Source organism: Sebastes umbrosus, chromosome 9, assembly GCF_015220745.1.
Source record: "Sebastes umbrosus isolate fSebUmb1 chromosome 9, fSebUmb1.pri, whole genome shotgun sequence".
NCBI classification, from domain to species: domain Eukaryota; kingdom Metazoa; phylum Chordata; class Actinopteri; order Perciformes; family Sebastidae; genus Sebastes; species Sebastes umbrosus.
Genome location: NC_051277.1, coordinates 15,406,716 through 15,425,985, shown reverse-complemented (window position 1 = coordinate 15,425,985; position 19,270 = coordinate 15,406,716). Strand labels below are relative to the sequence as shown.

The following is a 19,270-nucleotide window of genomic DNA, read 5'->3' as shown; positions in this document are numbered from 1 at the left end:
TGGAAAAGATGAGAAAATAATGTATACATGTTGGAATTAAATTGTAGTAATATGTAGTTCTAGTTTAAAAACTATATTAATCACACTATTATATACATGTGTAGAATATATATCTTAAAAGACCTCAACAACATGGAAAGTATAAGGGTGACCACTGACCGTTTTCTATCACACTTAATAACACGCACATAAAACACACCATGTTGCTCTCCATGGTGCTGAAAAAGAAAATAGCAAACGAATTCGCCAAAATGCTGGAGCAATAGATTAAAGCCTCTGGTCATGACAGGTGTTGAGGGAGGGAATATGTGAGGAAACACCTTTCTAACCTCTAGAGGAGAGTCTGGTTCATCCAGGATGCTCTTCTCACTCTGTATCCGCTGCATCGTCCCTGTAGAACTGGGGTCCATTATCAGCACGTTCTGACTACCGGCTCCTCCGAACTTACAGTCACTCTTTCTGGAGTCAGTCGTCCTGCACACCTCGTAGTTGTACACGTGTTGGAGAGTCCCAGTCCCCAAAGTGTCTGAGTAACGTGGTGGATAATATGGAATCACAGGGAGACTGGAGTGATACAGGACGCGAGACTGTCTCCACCTGTAGATCTTCACTGATATAATAACCACTAAACACGTGATGAAGAGGAAGGAGACTACAGCCAGAGCCAACACTAAGTAAAAAGTCAGGTTGTCATTGTACTCCTTGTCGTGTGTAAAGTCAGTGAACTCAGACAGCACTTCAGGGAAGCTGTCCGCCACCGCCACGTTAACAATGACTGTAGCTGAACGAGAGGGCTGCCCGTTGTCCTCCACTATAACAGTCAGTCTTTGTTTCACAGCATCTTTATCAGTGACTTGGCGGATAGTTCTTATTTCTCCATTCTGTAAGCCCACTTCAAACAGCGCCCTGTCTGTGGCTTTCTGCAGTTTATAGGAGAGCCAGGCATTCTGTCCAGAGTCCACATCAACAGCCACCACTTTAGTGACCAGATAGCCCACATCTGCTGAACGAGGCACCATTTCAGCCACCAGAGAGCCACCAGTCTGGACTGGGTACAGGACCTGAGGAGGGTTGTCGTTCTGGTCCTGGATCGATACTTTCACAGTCACGTTGCTACTGAGTGGAGGGGAACCTCCATCCTGCGCTTTGACGCGGAAGTGGAAGTCTTTGATCTGCTCGTAGTCAAAAGAGCGCACTGCATGGATGACTCCACTATCAGCACTAACGGACACATATGAGGAGACTGGCACTCCGTTAACAGAGGAGTCCTCCAGTATGTAAGAAACACGGGCATTCTGGTTCCAGTCAGCGTCTCTGGCTTTCACTGTGAATATAGAGAGGCCTGGTGTGTTGTTTTCTACAATGTAGGCCTCATATGAGCTCCTCTCAAAGACAGGCGCGTTATCATTCACATCAGAGATCTGTAAGGTGAGAGTGACGCTGCTGGAGAGGGAGGGCACTCCCTCATCAGAGCACGTCACTGTTATATTATACTGAGAGTCCCTCTCTCTGTCTAATTCACTGTCTGTCACGATGCTATAGAAATTACTGGATGTTGCTGTGATTGTAAACGGTATATGTTTATTAATTGTACATCGGACTTTCCCGTTTTCTTCAGAATCTGGATCGTTTACACTCATTACAGCTACCACTGTATCTGGACGTGAATCCTCTCCTATTGAATTTGATGATGAAATCATATTAATAACGGGGCTATTGTCATTAATGTCACCTACCTCAATTACCACTTTGCTGGAATCAGATAAACCACCTCGATCAACTGCCTCCATATCAATCTCATACTTCTTGGCTTTTTCATAATCAATAGGCCCATTTAATATAAGTTGACCGTCTTCAGTAACGTGGAATAACTTTGAAATGCTCCTCATGCTATTTCCAATGACGTAGCTGACCTCTCCATTCGAGCCTTTGTCTACATCGGAGGCACTCACTTTTGTAATGAGTGTTCCTGTGGGGGAGTTTTCTTTTACACTTGCTTTGTAAATGTTCTGCGTGAAAACAGGAGCGTTATCATTAGCATCTAATACTGTAATATGAATCTGCATCGTGCCAGACCTCTGCGGTTCTCCCCCATCTATAGCTGTTAGCAGTAATGATGCAAACTCCTGCTTCTCTCTATCCAGAGGCTTCTGTAGAATCATCTCCACTTTTTTACCGCCATCAGACTGACTATGCAATTTAAGCATGAAATGATCATTGGGCTTCAGTGTGTAGCTCTGAAGACCATTCAGTCCTATATCAGGGTCTATTGCTTTCTCCAGCATGAATTTAGAGCCGATAACTGCAGACTCGCTTATTTCAAACCTCCTCTCTTCCTTTTCGAAAACGGGAGCATTGTCATTAATATCTGTGATTTCAACAGTAATCTGGAATATTTCGATTGGGTTTTCTAAGACAATCTGAAAATGCAAAGCGCAAGGCGTTGTCTGACCACAGAGAGCTTCGCGGTCTATTTTCTCTTTGATAACGAGGACTCCTTTTTCCTTGTTAAGCTGAATGTATTCCGCACTGTCTCCCGTGTGGATGCGAGCTTTACCCGCTTGTAGTCGTTTAACATCTAAGCCTAAATCCTGAGCTATGTTACCGACCAAGGAGCCTTTGGCCATTTCCTCGGGAATGGAGTAGCTGACCTGGCCGAGCACTGAACTGAGACACAGGACCGAGAAAAACAACAGTACTTGCCGTCTCATTGTTCTGTCAGGCTCACCCGCTGAACAAAATTAACGTGTTCTCCTCCCTTTTGCAATCAGCGTCGCCGATGCAAATAAAGAATAATCCAGAATGATCTGTTCAGTCAACAATAGACGATTATATTATTCCAACTTGATATTCCGTGCATGGCGTTTTATCCACCGTCGACTGTGCGTTATGCTTCGGAGTCCTTCTCTCTTGTGAGAGTCAGGGGGATGTCCTGGTATATAAATATAAATTTAAACGCCAAGACGCTGGTCAACAGCGGCCCACTGAGTTCACAACACGAAATTACACAAGTTAAAGAAAAAATACACTGCTGCCTCTGTTGTACTTCTATGGCAGCTGAATACACCAACACTCTACAAACACTATTGGTGCTGTTTAATTGGCAAATTAATGCAAAACAGCAAAATATGTTCCACGAATGAATACCAAGAAATATTGGCCCATTATAAAGACAACCATCTGCAATGTCAATGAAGGAGAAAAACAACTTTTACATAAATGAGCAATATAAAAAGAAAGAAAAAAGACAAGATATGTTATTATTTCGCTGTCCAAGGTACTGAAACGGTTTGGGTTGTAAATGACATCACTGAGAAGTAAAATTAAATAAAACTATGAGTTTGATAAGAAGAATCGTAATATTCTAACCTCTAGAGGAGAGTCTGGTTCATCCAGGATGCTCTTCTCACACTGTATCCGCTGCATCGTCCCTGTAGAACTGGGGTCCATTATCAGCACGTTCTGACTACCGGCTCCTCCGAACTTACAGTCACTCTTTCTGGAGTCAGTCGTCCTGCACACCTCGTAGTTGTACACGTGTTGGAGAGTCCCTGTCCCCAAAGTGTCTGAGTAACGTGGTGGATAATATGGAATCACAGGGAGACTGGAGTGATACAGGACGCGAGACTGTCTCCACCTGTAGATCTTCACTGATATAATAACCACTAAACACGTGATGAAGAGGAAGGAGACTACAGCCAGAGCCAACACTAAGTAAAAAGTCAGGTTGTCATTGTACTCCTTGTCGTGTGTAAAGTCAGTGAACTCAGACAGCACTTCAGGGAAGCTGTCCGCCACCGCCACGTTAACAATGACTGTAGCTGAACGAGAGGGCTGCCCGTTGTCCTCCACTATGACAGTCAGTCTTTGTTTCACAGCATCTTTATCAGTGACTTGGCGGATAGTTCTTATTTCTCCATTCTGTAAGCCCACTTCAAACAGCGCCCTGTCTGTGGCTTTCTGCAGTTTATAGGAGAGCCAGGCATTCTGTCCAGAGTCCACATCAACAGCCACCACTTTAGTGACCAGATAGCCCACATCTGCTGAACGAGGCACCAGTTCAGCCACCAGAGAGCCACCAGTCTGGACTGGGTACAGGACCTGAGGGGGGTTGTCATTCTGGTCCTGGATCAGTACTTTCACAGTCACGTTGCTACTGAGTGGAGGGGAACCTCCATCCTGCGCTTTGACGCGGAAGTGGAAGTCTTTGATCTGCTCGTAGTCAAAAGAGCGCACTGCATGGATGACTCCACTATCAGCACTAACGGACACATATGAGGAGACTGGCACTCCGTTAACAGAGGAGTCCTCCAGTATGTAAGAAACACGGGCATTCTGGTTCCAGTCAGCGTCTCTGGCTTTCACTGTGAATATAGAGAGGCCTGGTGTGTTGTTTTCTACAATGTAGGCCTCATATGAGCTCCTCTCAAAGACAGGCGCGTTATCATTCACATCAGAGATCTGTAAGGTGAGAGTGACGCTGCTGGAGAGGGAGGGCACTCCCTCATCAGAGCACGTCACTGTTATATTATAGTCAGAGTCCCTCTCTCTGTCTAAATCACTGTCTGTCACTAAACTATAGAAATTATTGGATGTAAATTTAATTTCAAATGGGATATTTTCATTTATCACACAATTTACTTTCCCATTGGTTTCAGAATCAGGGTCATTAACACTCATTAAAGCGATTACTGTTTTGTGTGCTGAATCTTCTGGTACTGAGCCTGATGTAGATATCATATTTACAATAGGGCTGTTGTCATTCACGTCAATTACATCAATTATTATCTTACTTGAATCCGAGAGTCCGCCCTGATCCATCGCCTCTATATCGATGTGATAATTCTTTTCTTTTTCATAGTCTATCGGGCCATCTAGTATCACATCTCCTTCCTTATTAATGTGAAATAACGTTGAAACAGTATCCATGCTATTCCCGATGACGTAGATCACCTCTCCATTTGAGCCTTTGTCTGCATCAGAAGCACTGACCTTCGTAACAAGTGTTCCTATTGCGGAGTTTTCTGTAATGCTTGCTTTGTAAACAGGTTGACTAAAAACAGGGGCATTGTCGTTTGCATCCAGCACAGTGATATGAATCTGCATTGTTCCAGTCATTTGTGGTTCTCCTCCATCCTCCGCTGTCAGCACTAACGATAGGTATTCTTGTTTCTCTCGGTCTAACGGCTTTTGTAAAATCATTTCTACCTTTTTGCTTCCATCGGATTGAGAATGCAGTTTAAGCACAAAATTGTCACTCGGCTTTAGGGTGTATCTCTGCAGACCATTCAGTCCTATATCAGGGTCCATCGCTTTCTCCAGCATGAATTTAGAGCCGATGACTGCTGTCTCGCTTATTTCAAATCTCCTCTCCTCCTTTTGAAATAATGGAGCATTGTCATTAATATCTGTGATTTCTACAGTAACTGGAAATAATTCTAGTGGGTTTTCTAACGTAATCTGAAAATGCAAAGCGCAAGGCGTCGTCTGTCTGCAGAGCGCCTCGCGGTCTATTTTCTCTTTAATAACGAGGACTCCTCTTTCTCTGTTCAGCTCGATATACTGAACACTGTCTCCCGTATAAATACGAGCTTTACCTGACTTAAGCCGTCTGACGTCTAAAGCTAAATCCTGAGCTATGTTACCGACCAGAGAGCCTTTTGCCATTTCCTCCGGAATAGAGTAGCTGACCTGCCCGAGCACAGAGCCGAGGCAGAAGATGGAGATGAACAACAGTACTTGCCGTTTCATTGTTCTGTCCGATACCTCTGTTGCACCACAGCTACCGTGTTTTATTCCGTTTTACGAATAAGATTCCGTTAGATGTAAATTACAAATGGAAGAGAAAATGTTTTAAATCCACAGATTCAAAAAAATAGAAGTCCAGCTTGAGAGGTCCGTAGATAACAGGGTCTGATCTCCGTAGTGAGCTTGCTACGTATGTGACTGCGCCTCAGTTATATGCCAGGAAGATGGCTGTTATAAAAACAACTCGCAACTGCAACACATTGGGCAACAGCGGCCCGATGAGTTCAAATTGTGAAAGTACACAAGTAATACAGCAAAAAAGCCATGCAAATTCAAAATACTACAGAAATTACACACAGCCTACCCAGCTTTCCAGACTAACAAAACAAATGAGATTCTCCTATCGAGATTCAGTCAAATGAAATGGGTAGTGGAATACTTGATGAAACACTCTACTACAGACAGAGGAAAAGGACATGAGGAGGGAGCGTAGAAAAGGGAAAAGAGGTGAAGCTGTGCTTTCAATGTCGTTTTCCAAGGTGCTGGAATTTTGACTAACTGAAGCAATCAAACTAACTTATCAGTCTCATGCTGTGTGCCAACGCTCAAAACAGGCATTAGCCCCATATGACTAACTTGAAAAAATACATGGTTTTGAATATGTAATCATGTCGCTCTCCAAGGTGCTGAAAATACAAGGAAAGTGATTTAAAGCGTAATTTCAACGAAAGAATAGATAGCTAGCAATGTCTGACCTCTAGAGGAGAGTCTGGTTCATCCAGGATGCTCTTCTCACTCTGTATCCGCTGCATCGTCCCTGTAGAACTGGGGTCCATTATCAGCACGTTCTGACTACCGGCTCCTCCGAACTTACAGTCACTCTTTCTGGAGTCAGTCGTCCTGCACACCTCGTAGTTGTACACGTGTTGGAGAGTCCCTGTCCCCAAAGTGTCTGAGTAACGTGGTGGATAATATGGAATGACAGGGAGACTGGAGTGATACAGGACGCGAGACTGTCTCCACCTGTAGATCTTCACTGATATAATAACCACTAAACACGTGATGAAGAGGAAGGAGACTACAGCCAGAGCCAACACTAAGTAAAAAGTCAGGTTGTCATTGTACTCCTTGTCGTGCGTAAAGTCAGTGAACTCAGACAGCACTTCAGGGAAGCTGTCCGCCACCGCCACGTTAACAATGACTGTAGCTGAACGAGAGGGCTGCCCGTTGTCCTCCACTATAACAGTCAGTCTTTGTTTCACAGCATCTTTATCAGTGACTTGGCGGATAGTTCTTATTTCTCCATTCTGTAAGCCCACTTCAAACAGCGCCCTGTCTGTGGCTTTCTGCAGTTTATAGGAGAGCCAGGCATTCTGTCCAGAGTCCACATCAACAGCCACCACTTTAGTGACCAGATAGCCCACATCTGCTGAACGAGGCACCATTTCAGCCACCAGAGAGCCACCAGTCTGGACTGGGTACAGGACCTGAGGAGGGTTGTCGTTCTGGTCCCGGATCAGTACTTTCACAGTCACGTTGCTACTGAGTGGAGGGGAACCTCCATCCTGCGCTTTGACGCGGAAGTGGAAGTCTTTGATCTGCTCGTAGTCAAAAGAGCGCACTGCATGGATGACTCCACTATCAGCACTAACGGACACATATGAGGAGACTGGCACTCCGTTAACAGAGGAGTCCTCCAGTATGTAAGAAACACGGGCATTCTGGTTCCAGTCAGCGTCTCTGGCTTTCACTGTGAATATAGAGAGGCCTGGTGTGTTGTTTTCTACAATGTAGGCCTCATATGAGCTCCTCTCAAAGACAGGCGCGTTATCATTCACATCAGAGATCTGTAAGGTGAGAGTGACGCTGCTGGAGAGGGAGGGCACTCCCTCATCAGAGCACGTCACTGTTATATTATAATGGGAGGCGACCTCTCTATCCAAAGCGACCTCTGTAAGTAAACTATAAAATCCATTCATTGTACTTTGTATTTTAAAAGGAATGTCATCGTTAATATTACACTTCACCTCTCCATTCCTCTCAGAGTCAGGGTCATTTACGCTCAGCATAGCAATAACAGTATTCTCAGGAGAGTCTTCTAAAATGCTGTCTGATTTAGAAAGTAATTTCAACTGAGGATTGTTGTCATTGACATCAGTGACATCAATCAGTATCTTACTGGAGTCAGAGAGTCCTCCATTATCAATAGCCTCGATATCTATTTGGAAAAGCTTCGCTTTTTCATAATCTATTTCACCGATCAAGATAACCTCTCCTGTTCTTCCATCGATCTGAAATAGGTCAGATAATCGACGCTTATTTGAAATTGCATATGATATTTCTCCATTAGAGCCTCCATCTTTATCAGATGCACTAACAGTTATAACACTGGTTCCCCTCGGGGAATTCTCGGTTATTGTTGCCTTGTATACTGGCTTAGTGAATACAGGCGCATTATCGTTTACATCTAATATGTTAATAATTATCTGCATTGTGCCAGACATACGCGGCTGTCCTCCATCTAGAGCAGTTAATAACAGTGAGATCTGCTCCTGGTGCTCTCGGTCTAGAGGCTTCTGTAAAACCATTTCTACCTTTTTACCTCCGTCCGCCTGACTCTCTAGTTTCAATGCAAAGTTGTTTGTGGGATTAAGCGAATAGCTCTGGAGACCATTTGTACCGATGTCAGCATCGATGGCTTTGTCCAGCACAAATTTAGAGCCAATAACTGCAGACTCGCTGATTTCAAAACGCTTCTCTTTCGATTCAAAGCTGGGAGCATTATCGTTTATGTCTGTGATTTCTATTGTTATGCGAAACAATTCCATCGGATTTTCCAAAATCATCTGCAAATGCAAAGCGCAGGGCGTCGTTTCTCCACACAGCGTTTCTCTGTCTATCCTCTCTTTGATAAGGAGGACGCCCCTGTCTCTGTTCAGCTCGATGTACTCCGCACTGTCTCCCGAATGAATACGAGCTCTGCCCGATTTGAGCCTTTTAAAATCTAACCCTAAATCCTGAGCTAAATTACAGACCAATGAGCCTTTCTCCATTTCCTCGGGAATGGAGTAGCTGACCTGCCCGAACACCGAGCTGAGAGAGACAACCAAGATGAACAACAGTACTTGCCGTCTCATTGTTTTATCGTTGTATTCCAATGCCGTTTTTAAAAAAAAGACCTGTAATCCATATGAATACTGATAAAATGTCCGACCGTGTCTCGAGGAAATGATCAACCAAAAACAACAGCTTTCGATGTCCGTGAGCAGTTTTCCATTTAAGCGAGGACAGGCGGTTCGTGCCTGTTTTATTGTCTACTATGTCACAATCTGAGGGGGAGGTACAGTTACGAGCTTGTCGAAGACTGCCACACTCTGGCCAATAGCGGCCCTTTCTGTTCACTATACCAAACAGCAAGGGTTGGTAAGGAGGAGGATGAGAAATGTGGTGGGGTATGGAACCCCCCCCCCCAAAATACCCATTATGAATAGTATTATGTACCTTATTATTATTACTAATCATCATTATTAGAATTGTAAATATTCATATTAAAATGATAAGCAGTAGCAGTAGTAGTCAGTGTTTGGCTAGTCTCGGTAAGATTTTGGTTTAAGTATGTGATGAGTGTTTAATTACACATTTACTCAAATAAGTGTTCGAAGTAAAAACACGCCAATTAGTGATCGAATCATCTAATATTTTAGAGAATAAATGAAGGTATCCTTATTGACTGAAAGTCCAACAACGATATAATCAAACTACAAACAGCTATACATAGTGCTATATATAAATCACTTCTATCAACTGCTCTAGCTCTGTGCCACCTAAAAATAGAGTTTTGTATACAAAAGCAAAAAATTGAAATCACTCAGTAAATAGACAATGTCATGATTTAAAAAAAAAAAAAAGCATTACAAGTCACAAACAACGTCTCTGTCCATGGTGCTGATTGCAGACTTATTATGAACGGTGACTACTAACAACTTCATAAATTACACAAGTTACATCTGAAATAAACCCCATTTAACCAACCTCTAGAGGAGAGTCTGGTTCATCCAGGATGCTCTTCTCACTCTGTATCCGCTGCATCGTCCCTGTAGAACTGGGGTCCATTATCAGCACGTTCTGACTACCGGCTCCTCCGAACTTACAGTCACTCTTTCTGGAGTCAGTCGTCCTGCACACCTCGTAGTTGTACACGTGTTGGAGAGTCCCTGTCCCCAAAGTGTCTGAGTAACGTGGTGGATAATATGGAATCACAGGGAGACTGGAGTGATACAGGACGCGAGACTGTCTCCACCTGTAGATCTTCACTGATATAATAACCACTAAACACGTGATGAAGAGGAAGGAGACTACAGCCAGAGCCAACACTAAGTAAAAAGTCAGGTTGTCATTGTACTCCTTGTCGTGTGTAAAGTCAGTGAACTCAGACAGCACTTCAGGGAAGCTGTCCGCCACCGCCACGTTAACAATGACTGTAGCTGAACGAGAGGGCTGCCCGTTGTCCTCCACTATAACAGTCAGTCTTTGTTTCACAGCATCTTTATCAGTGACTTGGCGGATAGTTCTTATTTCTCCATTCTGTAAGCCCACTTCAAACAGCGCCCTGTCTGTGGCTTTCTGCAGTTTATAGGAGAGCCAGGCATTCTGTCCAGAGTCCACATCAACAGCCACCACTTTAGTGACCAGATAGCCCACATCTGCTGAACGAGGCACCATTTCAGCCACCAGAGAGCCACCAGTCTGGACTGGGTACAGGACCTGAGGGGGGTTGTCGTTCTGGTCCTGGATCAGTACTTTTACAGTCACGTTGCTACTTAGTGGAGGGGAACCTCCATCCTGCGCTTTGACGCGGAAGTGAAAGTCTTTGATCTGCTCGTAGTCAAAAGAGCGCACTGCATGGATGACTCCACTATCAGCACTAACGGACACATATGAGGAGACTGACACTCCGTTAACAGAGGAGTCCTCCAGTATGTAAGAAACACGGGCATTCTGGTTCCAGTCAGCGTCTCTGGCTTTCACTGTGAATATAGAGAGGCCTGGTGTGTTGTTTTCTACAATGTAGGCCTCATATGAGCTCCTCTCAAAGACAGGCGCGTTATCATTCACATCAGAGATCTGTAAGGTGAGAGTGACGCTGCTGGAGAGGGAGGGCACTCCCTCATCAGAGCACGTCACTGTTATATTATACTGAGAAGCGACCTCTCTGTCTAAATCACTGTCTGTCACTAAACTATAGAAATGATTTGATGTCGACATTATAGTTAAAGGGGTGTTATCGTTGATAAAACAGTGAACTTTACCGTTTTCATTTGAATCTGGATCTTGGACGTTCATCATTGCTACAACAGTGCTCGGTTTAGAGTGCTCAGATATCATGTTTGATTTTGACATTATGTTAATCGTTGGTTTGTTGTCGTTTATATCCACCACTTCAACTATGACTTTACACGAATCTGTAAGTCCACCATCATCACTTGCACGTATGTTAATATGGTAATTCCGTGCATTTTCATAATCAATATTTCCAATCAATCTTATTTCACCACTGTCTTCGTTTATCTTAAACAGTGCATGTGACTGATCTAAACTGTTTGCAATAGAATATTTTATTCTACCATTAGTACCATAATCTGCATCTGACGCAGTAACGGCGGTGACAACTGTCCCTTCTGGGGCGTTTTCAAAAACAGTGGCTGTGTAGGTGGACTGTGTAAATACAGGAGCGTTATCATTGACATCTAACACCGTGATGAAAATCCGAATTGTTCCTGACATTTGAGGGTCTCCTCCATCAAAAGCTGTTAAAACTAAAGAGACCAACTCCTCCTTCTCTCTGTCGAGAGGCTTCTGTAAAATCATTTCCACTTTTTCTGTTCCATCACCATGGCTGTCCCGTTTCAGTACAAAATTATCAGTAGGTTTAAGATCATATTTTTGAAGACCATTTTTACCGACATCAAGATCTATCGCTCCATCTAACACGAATTTTGCTCCGATTACAGCAGATTCGCTGATTTTAAAACTGACTTCATTTTTTTCAAAGGTGGGAGGATTGTCATTTATATCTGTAATCTCCACTGTGACACTGTAAAACTGCATGGGGTTCTCTAAAATGATCTGAAAATGTAAAGCACAAGGGGTAGTCTGTCTGCATATCGCTTCTCTGTCTATTCTGTCTCTGATGAGGAGGACTCCTCGCTCTTTATTCAGCTCGATGTATCCCGCACTGTCTCCCGTATACACGCGAGCTTTGCCTGATTTCAGTCGTTTTACATCTAAACCCAAATCCTGAGCAATATTACCGACTAAAGAGCCGCTCGGCATTTCCTCAGGGATGGAGTAGCTGACTTGTCCGAGCACTGAACTGAGATGAAGGACCAAGGAAAACAACAGTACTTGCCGTCTCATTGTTCTGCCCGACATTTTCCTCGCGGAATTTAAAGGGACGAATTATGTTCCACGATGCCCGGATATGTATAGTCCATTATATGTTATGAAAAACGAGTAAAAGGTGTTATTCCATAATCCTTCACATCGGTAAAAAGGGCTTCTGCACGGTCGTTGTTTAAGTGTGCTCCGACGTTGTAACCAAGTGTCTGTCTTTCTCTCTCTGATATCATCGTTATGGGGGAGGTTTCTCTTTATATCCACCGTGAAACATCAACAGACTGGCCAACAGCGGCCCTAAGAGTACACAGTAAGGAACTACAGAAACGCCTGGAGAAAAAGCACTGTACTCGAGACTATACAACTATTATATGTACCAGCAGAAACAGCCACTCAAATAGATAGTAAAACAAATGCAAAACTGTATAATAAGGGAGCTTGATACTTTGGTTAAAAACATCATCCATACATTTTGTTATGACAGTGGGAAGGACATACTATTACCTTATAATGATGTATGGAGTAAGAGTTAAATTAAAATAATAAGTGCCACAGACATGTACTAGTCAAACATTTGCAAATCCTGACATGTCATGTAACTGTTAGCATAGTTGATAGATAGATAGATAGATAGATAGATAGCTCATGTTGCTCTCCATGGTGCTGAAAAAGAAAAGACAAACGAATTCCCCAAAAGCGTCTGATAATGACAAGTAGAAAACAAGAAAGCAAGATAGAAACTAATTTATGATGACAGAGTAGGCCACTAGTCTGGCTGTAGCATATGTACCATCACCAGCAGAACGATTAAACGTAAGCTAATAAGCCATTGTTATCCAGCACCATTAATATTAGGTAAAAATCAAGCCATGCTTCACGAAACAACTTAAAAAAAATAGCCTTCTGGCCTGCAACCCAGATCCTGCAGACACAAACGCGCTTGCACACACAAAGATACTTGCCATTGGCAACAGCATTAGGTATTTCAAACAAAAAAACGAAGAAAGCCTGGGGCAAAATCAGTGTATTTGTCCATGGTGCTGATTGCAGACTAGTCATAAATGGCGCCTGGTTAGGAACTTACCAGTCACAGAGAACATACAAACAAGTTACAACTGAAATGACCAACCTCTAGAGGAGAGTCTGGTTCATCCAGGATGCTCTTCTCACTCTGTATCCGCTGCATCGTCCCTGTAGAACTGGGGTCCATTATCAGCACGTTCTGACTACCGGCTCCTCCGAACTTACAGTCACTCTTTCTGGAGTCAGTCGTCCTGCACACCTCGTAGTTGTACACGTGTTGGAGAGTCCCTGTCCCCAAAGTGTCTGAGTAACGTGGTGGATAATATGGAATCACAGGGAGACTGGAGTGATACAGGACGCGAGACTGTCTCCACCTGTAGATCTTCACTGATATAATAACCACTAAACACGTGATGAAGAGGAAGGAGACTACAGCCAGAGCCAACACTAAGTAAAAAGTCAGGTTGTCATTGTACTCCTTGTCGTGTGTAAAGTCAGTGAACTCAGACAGCACTTCAGGGAAGCTGTCCGCCACCGCCACGTTAACAATGACTGTAGCTGAACGAGAGGGCTGCCCGTTGTCCTCCACTATAACAGTCAGTCTTTGTTTCACAACATCTTTATCAGTGACTTGGCGGATAGTTCTTATTTCTCCATTCTGTAGGCCCACTTCAAACAGCGCCCTGTCTGTGGCTTTCTGCAGTTTATAGGAGAGCCATGCATTCTGTCCAGAGTCCACATCAACAGCCACCACTTTAGTGACCAGGTAGCCCACATCTGCTGAACGAGGCACCAGTTCAGCCACCAGAGAGCCACCAGTCTGGACTGGGTACAGGACCTGAGGAGGGTTGTCGTTCTGGTCCTGTATCAGTATTTTCACAGTCACGTTGCTACTGAGTGGAGGGGAACCTCCATCCTGCGCTTTGACGCGGAAGTGGAAGTCTTTGATCTGCTCGTAGTCAAAAGAGCGCACTGCATGGATGACTCCACTATCAGCACTAACGGACACATATGAGGAGACTGGCACTCCGTTAACAGAGGAGTCCTCCAGTATGTAAGAAACACGGGCATTCTGGTTCCAGTCAGCGTCTCTGGCTTTCACTGTGAATATAGAGAGGCCTGGTGTGTTGTTTTCTACAATGTAGGCCTCATATGAGCTCCTCTCAAAGACAGGCGCGTTATCATTCACATCAGAGATCTGTAAGGTGAGAGTGACGCTGCTGGAGAGGGAGGGCACTCCCTCATCAGAACACGTCACTGTTATATTATACTGAGAAGCGATCTCTCTGTCTAAAGCGACCTCAGTGACTAAAGTATAAAATCCATTTAATGTAGTTTGTATTTTGAAGGGAATGTCACCGTCTATATTACACTGTACCTCTCCACTATTCTCTGAATCTGGATCATTTACACTTAACATGGCTATCACAGTGTTTGGAGGTGAGTCTTCTAATATGGACTCTGATTTAGAAACAATATTTATTTGAGGATTATTGTCATTTATATCAATAACATCAACTATTACTTTAGTGGAATCAGAGAGTCCTCCGCTGTCTATAACTTCAATATCGATTTCGTATATTTTCGCCTTTTCATAATCTATTTTACCAACGAGGATAATTTCACCAGTTTTCGAATTAATCTTGAACAGTTCAGATAAAAGATGCTCACTCGTAGATATAAGATATGAAACTTCTCCACTCACGCCGATGTCTTTATCAGATGCACTTACAGTCGTTACGCTGGTGCCTTTGGGGGAATTTTCGAGTATTTTTGCTCTATACAGTGGTTTAGCAAATGAAGGTGCGTTGTCATTTACATCTAATACATTAACATATATCTGCATTGTCCCTGACATCTGCGGCTCTCCTCCGTCTATAGCGGTTAACAGCAGTGAAATATATTCCTGCTTTTCTCGATCTAGAGGCTTCTGTAAAACCATCTCCACCTTTTTACTTCCACCGGCCTGATTTCCAGGTTTTAATACAAAATTATCAGTCGGAGTGAGTGAGTATCGCTGTAAGCCATTCATCCCAATGTCGGAGTCAATTGCTTTTTCTAATACAAATTTCGATCCAATCACAGCAGTCTCGCTGATTTCAAAGCGTTTTTCTGCATTAGTAAAACTGGGGGTATTATCGTTTATGTCGGTGATCTCAACTGTTACACGAAACAGCTCCATTGGGTTTTCCAGAATTAACTGGAAATGTAAAGCACAAGGCGTCGTCTCTCCACATAAAGCCTCTCTGTCTATCCTCTCCTGGATATGGAGGACTCCCCTTTCTTTATTCAGCCCGATGTACTCTACGCTGCCTCCCGTATAGACACGAGCTTTGCCTGATTTCAGCCGTTTAAGATCTAAACCTAAATCATGCGCTATGTTACCAACGACAGAGCCCTTCGCCATTTCTTCGGGGATGGAATAGCTGACCTGCCCGAGCACCGAGCTGAGACATAGCACCGAGAGAAACAACAGTACTTGCCGTCTCATTGTTCTCTCCGAAGTCGTTTCCTGCGCCATTAAAACAAAAGCATTCCCAATGCAGCCAAAGCCAAAGTAGATAGTAAAACCAAAAAGCGTCCACACTCCAACTATAGGAAGCAAAACAACAGATCCAGATATATAAATCCTCGCAGAGCTCCTTATGAGCGCCGACTGTGCATTCTATCTTTCTCCGAGTGTGTCCACCGTATGTACACGAAGGGGCAGGACACAGACAGAAAAAAATAACATCTAGTTAAATCTCAACACGCTTGCCAACAGCGACGCTTTGAGTTGAAAATACAAATTACAACAAGTGATATAAAAGAGAACCAGTTTAGTGCAAAGTCACACACACTGGTAATCAAGATGAACTAAAACCAGAGGAAAGCTGCCATTAACGTGGCATACTGATATTTATCAAAATACAGACTTTGGTAAAATTGTCTTCAAGTGCTATAGTAACATATTTGAATGCTGTAATTACAAAAACAAAATAAAGTCGATGTCAAAAGAAGACATGAAGAGAGGACGAAAAATAAAAACAAAACATGGAAACATTCACCATCAGCAGCGTTAAGTGTCGCTGTCCATGGTGCTGAAGGTGAACGTTGTGGCATTATCTAAACTTCTCAGTCATATATAAATGGTATTTTTCGGACTACTGCTACATGCAACTGCCTTATGAAATTAATGTATCAATACTATGACTTTTATATGCATATATATTAAAGATTACAGTTTTCTGACCTCTAGAGGAGAGTCTGGTTCGTCCAGGATGCTCTTCTCACTCTGTATCCGCTGCATCGTCCCTGTAGAACTGGGGTCCATTATCAGCACGTTCTGACTACCGGCTCCTCCGAACTTACAGTCACTCTTTCTGGAGTCAGTCGTCCTGCACACCTCGTAGTTGTACACGTGTTGGAGAGTCCCTGTCCCCAAAGTGTCTGAGTAACGTGGTGGATAATATGGAATCACAGGGAGACTGGAGTGATACAGGACGCGAGACTGTCTCCACCTGTAGATCTTCACTGAGATAATAACCACTAAACACGTGATGAAGAGGAAGGAGACTACAGCCAGAGCCAACACTAAGTAAAAAGTCAGGTTGTCATTGTACTCCTTGTCGTGCGTAAAGTCAGTGAACTCAGACAGCACTTCAGGGAAGCTGTCCGCCACCGCCACGTTAACAATGACTGTAGCTGAACGAGAGGGCTGCCCGTTGTCCTCCACTATAACAGTCAGTCTTTGTTTCACAGCATCTTTATCAGTGACTTGGCGGATAGTTCTTATTTCTCCATTCTGTAAGCCCACTTCAAACAGCGCCCTGTCTGTGGCTTTCTGCAGTTTATAGGAGAGCCAGGCATTCTGTCCAGAGTCCACATCAACAGCCACCACTTTAGTGACCAGATAGCCCACATCTGCTGAACGAGGCACCATTTCAGCCACCAGAGAGCCACCAGTCTGGACTGGGTACAGAACCTGAGGGGGGTTGTCGTTCTGGTCCTGGATCAGTACTTTCACAGTCACGTTGCTACTGAGTGGAGGGGAACCTCCATCTTGTGCTTTGACGCGGAAGTGGAAGTCTTTGATCTGCTCGTAGTCAAAAGAGCGCACTGCATGGATGACTCCACTATCAGCACTAACGGACACATATGAGGAGACTGGCACTCCGTTAACAGAGGAGTCCTCCAGTATGTAAGAAACACGGGCATTCTGGTTCCAGTCAGCGTCTCTGGCTTTCACTGTGAATATAGAGAGGCCTGGTGTGTTGTTTTCTACAATGTAGGCCTCATATGAGCTCCTCTCAAAGACAGGCGCGTTATCATTCACATCAGAGATCTGTAAGGTGAGAGTGACGCTGCTGGAGAGGGAGGGCACTCCCTCATCAGAGCACGTCACTGTTATATTATACTGAGAAGCGATCTCTCTGTCTAAAGCAACCTCTGTGACTAAAGTATAAAATCCATTTAATGTAGTTTGTATTTTGAATGGTATGTCACCGTCTATATTACACTGTACCTCTCCACTATTCTCTGAGTCTGGATCATTTACACTTAACATAGCTATTACAGTGTTTGGAGGTGAGTCCTCTAATATGGACTCTGATTTAGAAACAATGTTTATTTGAGGATTATTATCATTTATATCAATAACATCAACTATTACTTTAGTGGAATCAGAGAGTCCTCCGCTGTCTACAGCTTCAATATCCATTTGATACGTTTTTGCCTTTTCATAATCTATTTCACCTACTAGGATAATTTCCCCAGTTTTCGAATTAATCTTAAACAGTTCAGATAAAAGACGTTTGCTGGTAGATATCAGATATGATATCTCTCCGTACGAGTCGATGTCTTTATCAGATGCACTTACAGTCGTTACGCTGGTGCCTTTGGGGGAGTTTTCTAGTATTTTTGCTCTATACAGCGGTTTAGCGAATGTAGGTGCATTGTCATTCGCATCTAATACATTAACAAATATCTGCATTGTCCCTGACATCTGCGGCTCTCCTCCGTCTATAGCTGTTAACAGCAGTGAAATATATTCCTGCTTCTCTCGATCTAGAGGCTTCTGTAAAACCATCTCGACCTTTTTACTTCCGTCTGCTTGATTTTCTAGCTTTAATACAAAATTATCAGTAGGAGTGAGTGTGTATCGCTGTAAGCCATTCATCCCAATGTCGGAATCAATTGCTTTCTCTAAAATGAATTTCGATCCTGTAACAGCGGACTCGCTGATTTCAAAGCGTTTTTCTGCATTAGTAAAACTGGGGGTATTATCGTTTATGTCGGTGATCTCCACTGTTACACGAAACAGCTCCATTGGGTTTTCCAGAATTAACTGGAAATGTAAAGCACAAGGCGTCGTCTCTCCACATAAAGCCTCTCTGTCGATCCTCTCTTGGATATGGAGGACTCCCCTTTCTTTATTCAGCCCGATGTACTCTACGCTGCCTCCCGTATAGACACGAGCTTTGCCTGATTTCAGCCTTTTAAGATCCAAACCTAAATCATGCGCTATGTTACCAACGACAGAGCCCTTCGCCATTTCTTCGGGGATGGAATAGCTGACCTGCCCGAGCACCGAGCTGAGACATAGCACCGAGAGAAACAACAGTACTTGCCGTCTCATTGTTCTCTCCGAAGTCGTTTCCTGCGCCATTAAAACAAAAGCATTCCCAATGCAGCCAATGCCAAAGTAGATAGCAAAAACAAAAATCGTCCACACTCCAACTATAGGAAGCAAAACAACAGATCCAGATATATAAATCCTCGCAGAGCTCCTTATGAGCGCCGACTGTGCATTCTGTCTTTCTCCGATTGTGTCCACCGTATGTACACGAAGGGGCAGGACAAAGACAGAAAAAAATAACATCTAGTTAAATCTCAACACGCTTGCCAACAGCGACGCTTTGAGTTGAAAATACAAATTACAACAAGTGATGTCAAAGAGAACCAGTTTAGTGCAAAGTCACACACACTGGTAATCAAGATTAACTAAAACCAGAGTAAAGATGGCCATTAACGTGGCATACTGATATTTTACTAAAAACATATTTTTATAAAATTGTGTTCAAGTGCTATAGTAACATATTTGATTGAGGTAATTACAAAAACA

The 19,270-nt window shown here is 43.5% G+C and overlaps 7 protein-coding genes across 14 annotated transcripts in view; all 7 read right to left on the bottom strand.

Annotated features, from left to right (window-relative positions):
• Positions 1-19,270, bottom strand: part of LOC119493873 (protocadherin gamma-C5-like) — a 223,100-nt gene that overhangs the window by 66,578 nt on the left and 137,252 nt on the right. The gene's annotated exons all lie outside the window — the stretch shown is intronic.
• On the bottom strand, positions 66-2,726 carry LOC119493881 (protocadherin beta-16-like). Its single transcript, XM_037779400.1, has one exon. The coding sequence runs from the start codon at positions 2,709-2,711 to the stop codon at positions 81-83; it is 2,631 nt and encodes an 876-aa protein (XP_037635328.1). The 5' UTR covers positions 2,712-2,726; the 3' UTR covers positions 66-80.
• Positions 3,319-5,766, bottom strand: LOC119493917 (protocadherin beta-16-like). Its single transcript, XM_037779433.1, has one exon. The coding sequence runs from the start codon at positions 5,749-5,751 to the stop codon at positions 3,334-3,336; it is 2,418 nt and encodes an 805-aa protein (XP_037635361.1). The 5' UTR covers positions 5,752-5,766; the 3' UTR covers positions 3,319-3,333.
• Positions 6,474-8,900, bottom strand: LOC119493926 (protocadherin beta-16-like). Its single transcript, XM_037779440.1, has one exon. It carries the CDS (start codon positions 8,883-8,885, stop codon positions 6,489-6,491), a length of 2,397 nt encoding a protein of 798 aa, XP_037635368.1. The 5' UTR covers positions 8,886-8,900; the 3' UTR covers positions 6,474-6,488.
• Positions 9,757-15,736, bottom strand: LOC119493912 (protocadherin beta-16-like). Its single transcript, XM_037779428.1, has 2 exons — positions 13,274-15,736; positions 9,757-9,780 (listed from the first exon to the last, which is right to left on the bottom strand). The coding sequence occupies exons 1-2, from the start codon at positions 15,686-15,688 to the stop codon at positions 9,772-9,774; spliced, it is 2,424 nt and encodes an 807-aa protein (XP_037635356.1). The 5' UTR covers positions 15,689-15,736; the 3' UTR covers positions 9,757-9,771.
• LOC119493919 (protocadherin gamma-A2-like) lies at positions 9,768-12,195 on the bottom strand. Its single transcript, XM_037779434.1, has one exon. The coding sequence runs from the start codon at positions 12,178-12,180 to the stop codon at positions 9,772-9,774; it is 2,409 nt and encodes an 802-aa protein (XP_037635362.1). The 5' UTR covers positions 12,181-12,195; the 3' UTR covers positions 9,768-9,771.
• On the bottom strand, positions 16,259-19,079 carry LOC119493878 (protocadherin beta-16-like). The gene has a single exon (XM_037779396.1). The coding sequence runs from the start codon at positions 19,025-19,027 to the stop codon at positions 16,385-16,387; it is 2,643 nt and encodes an 880-aa protein (XP_037635324.1). The 5' UTR covers positions 19,028-19,079; the 3' UTR covers positions 16,259-16,384.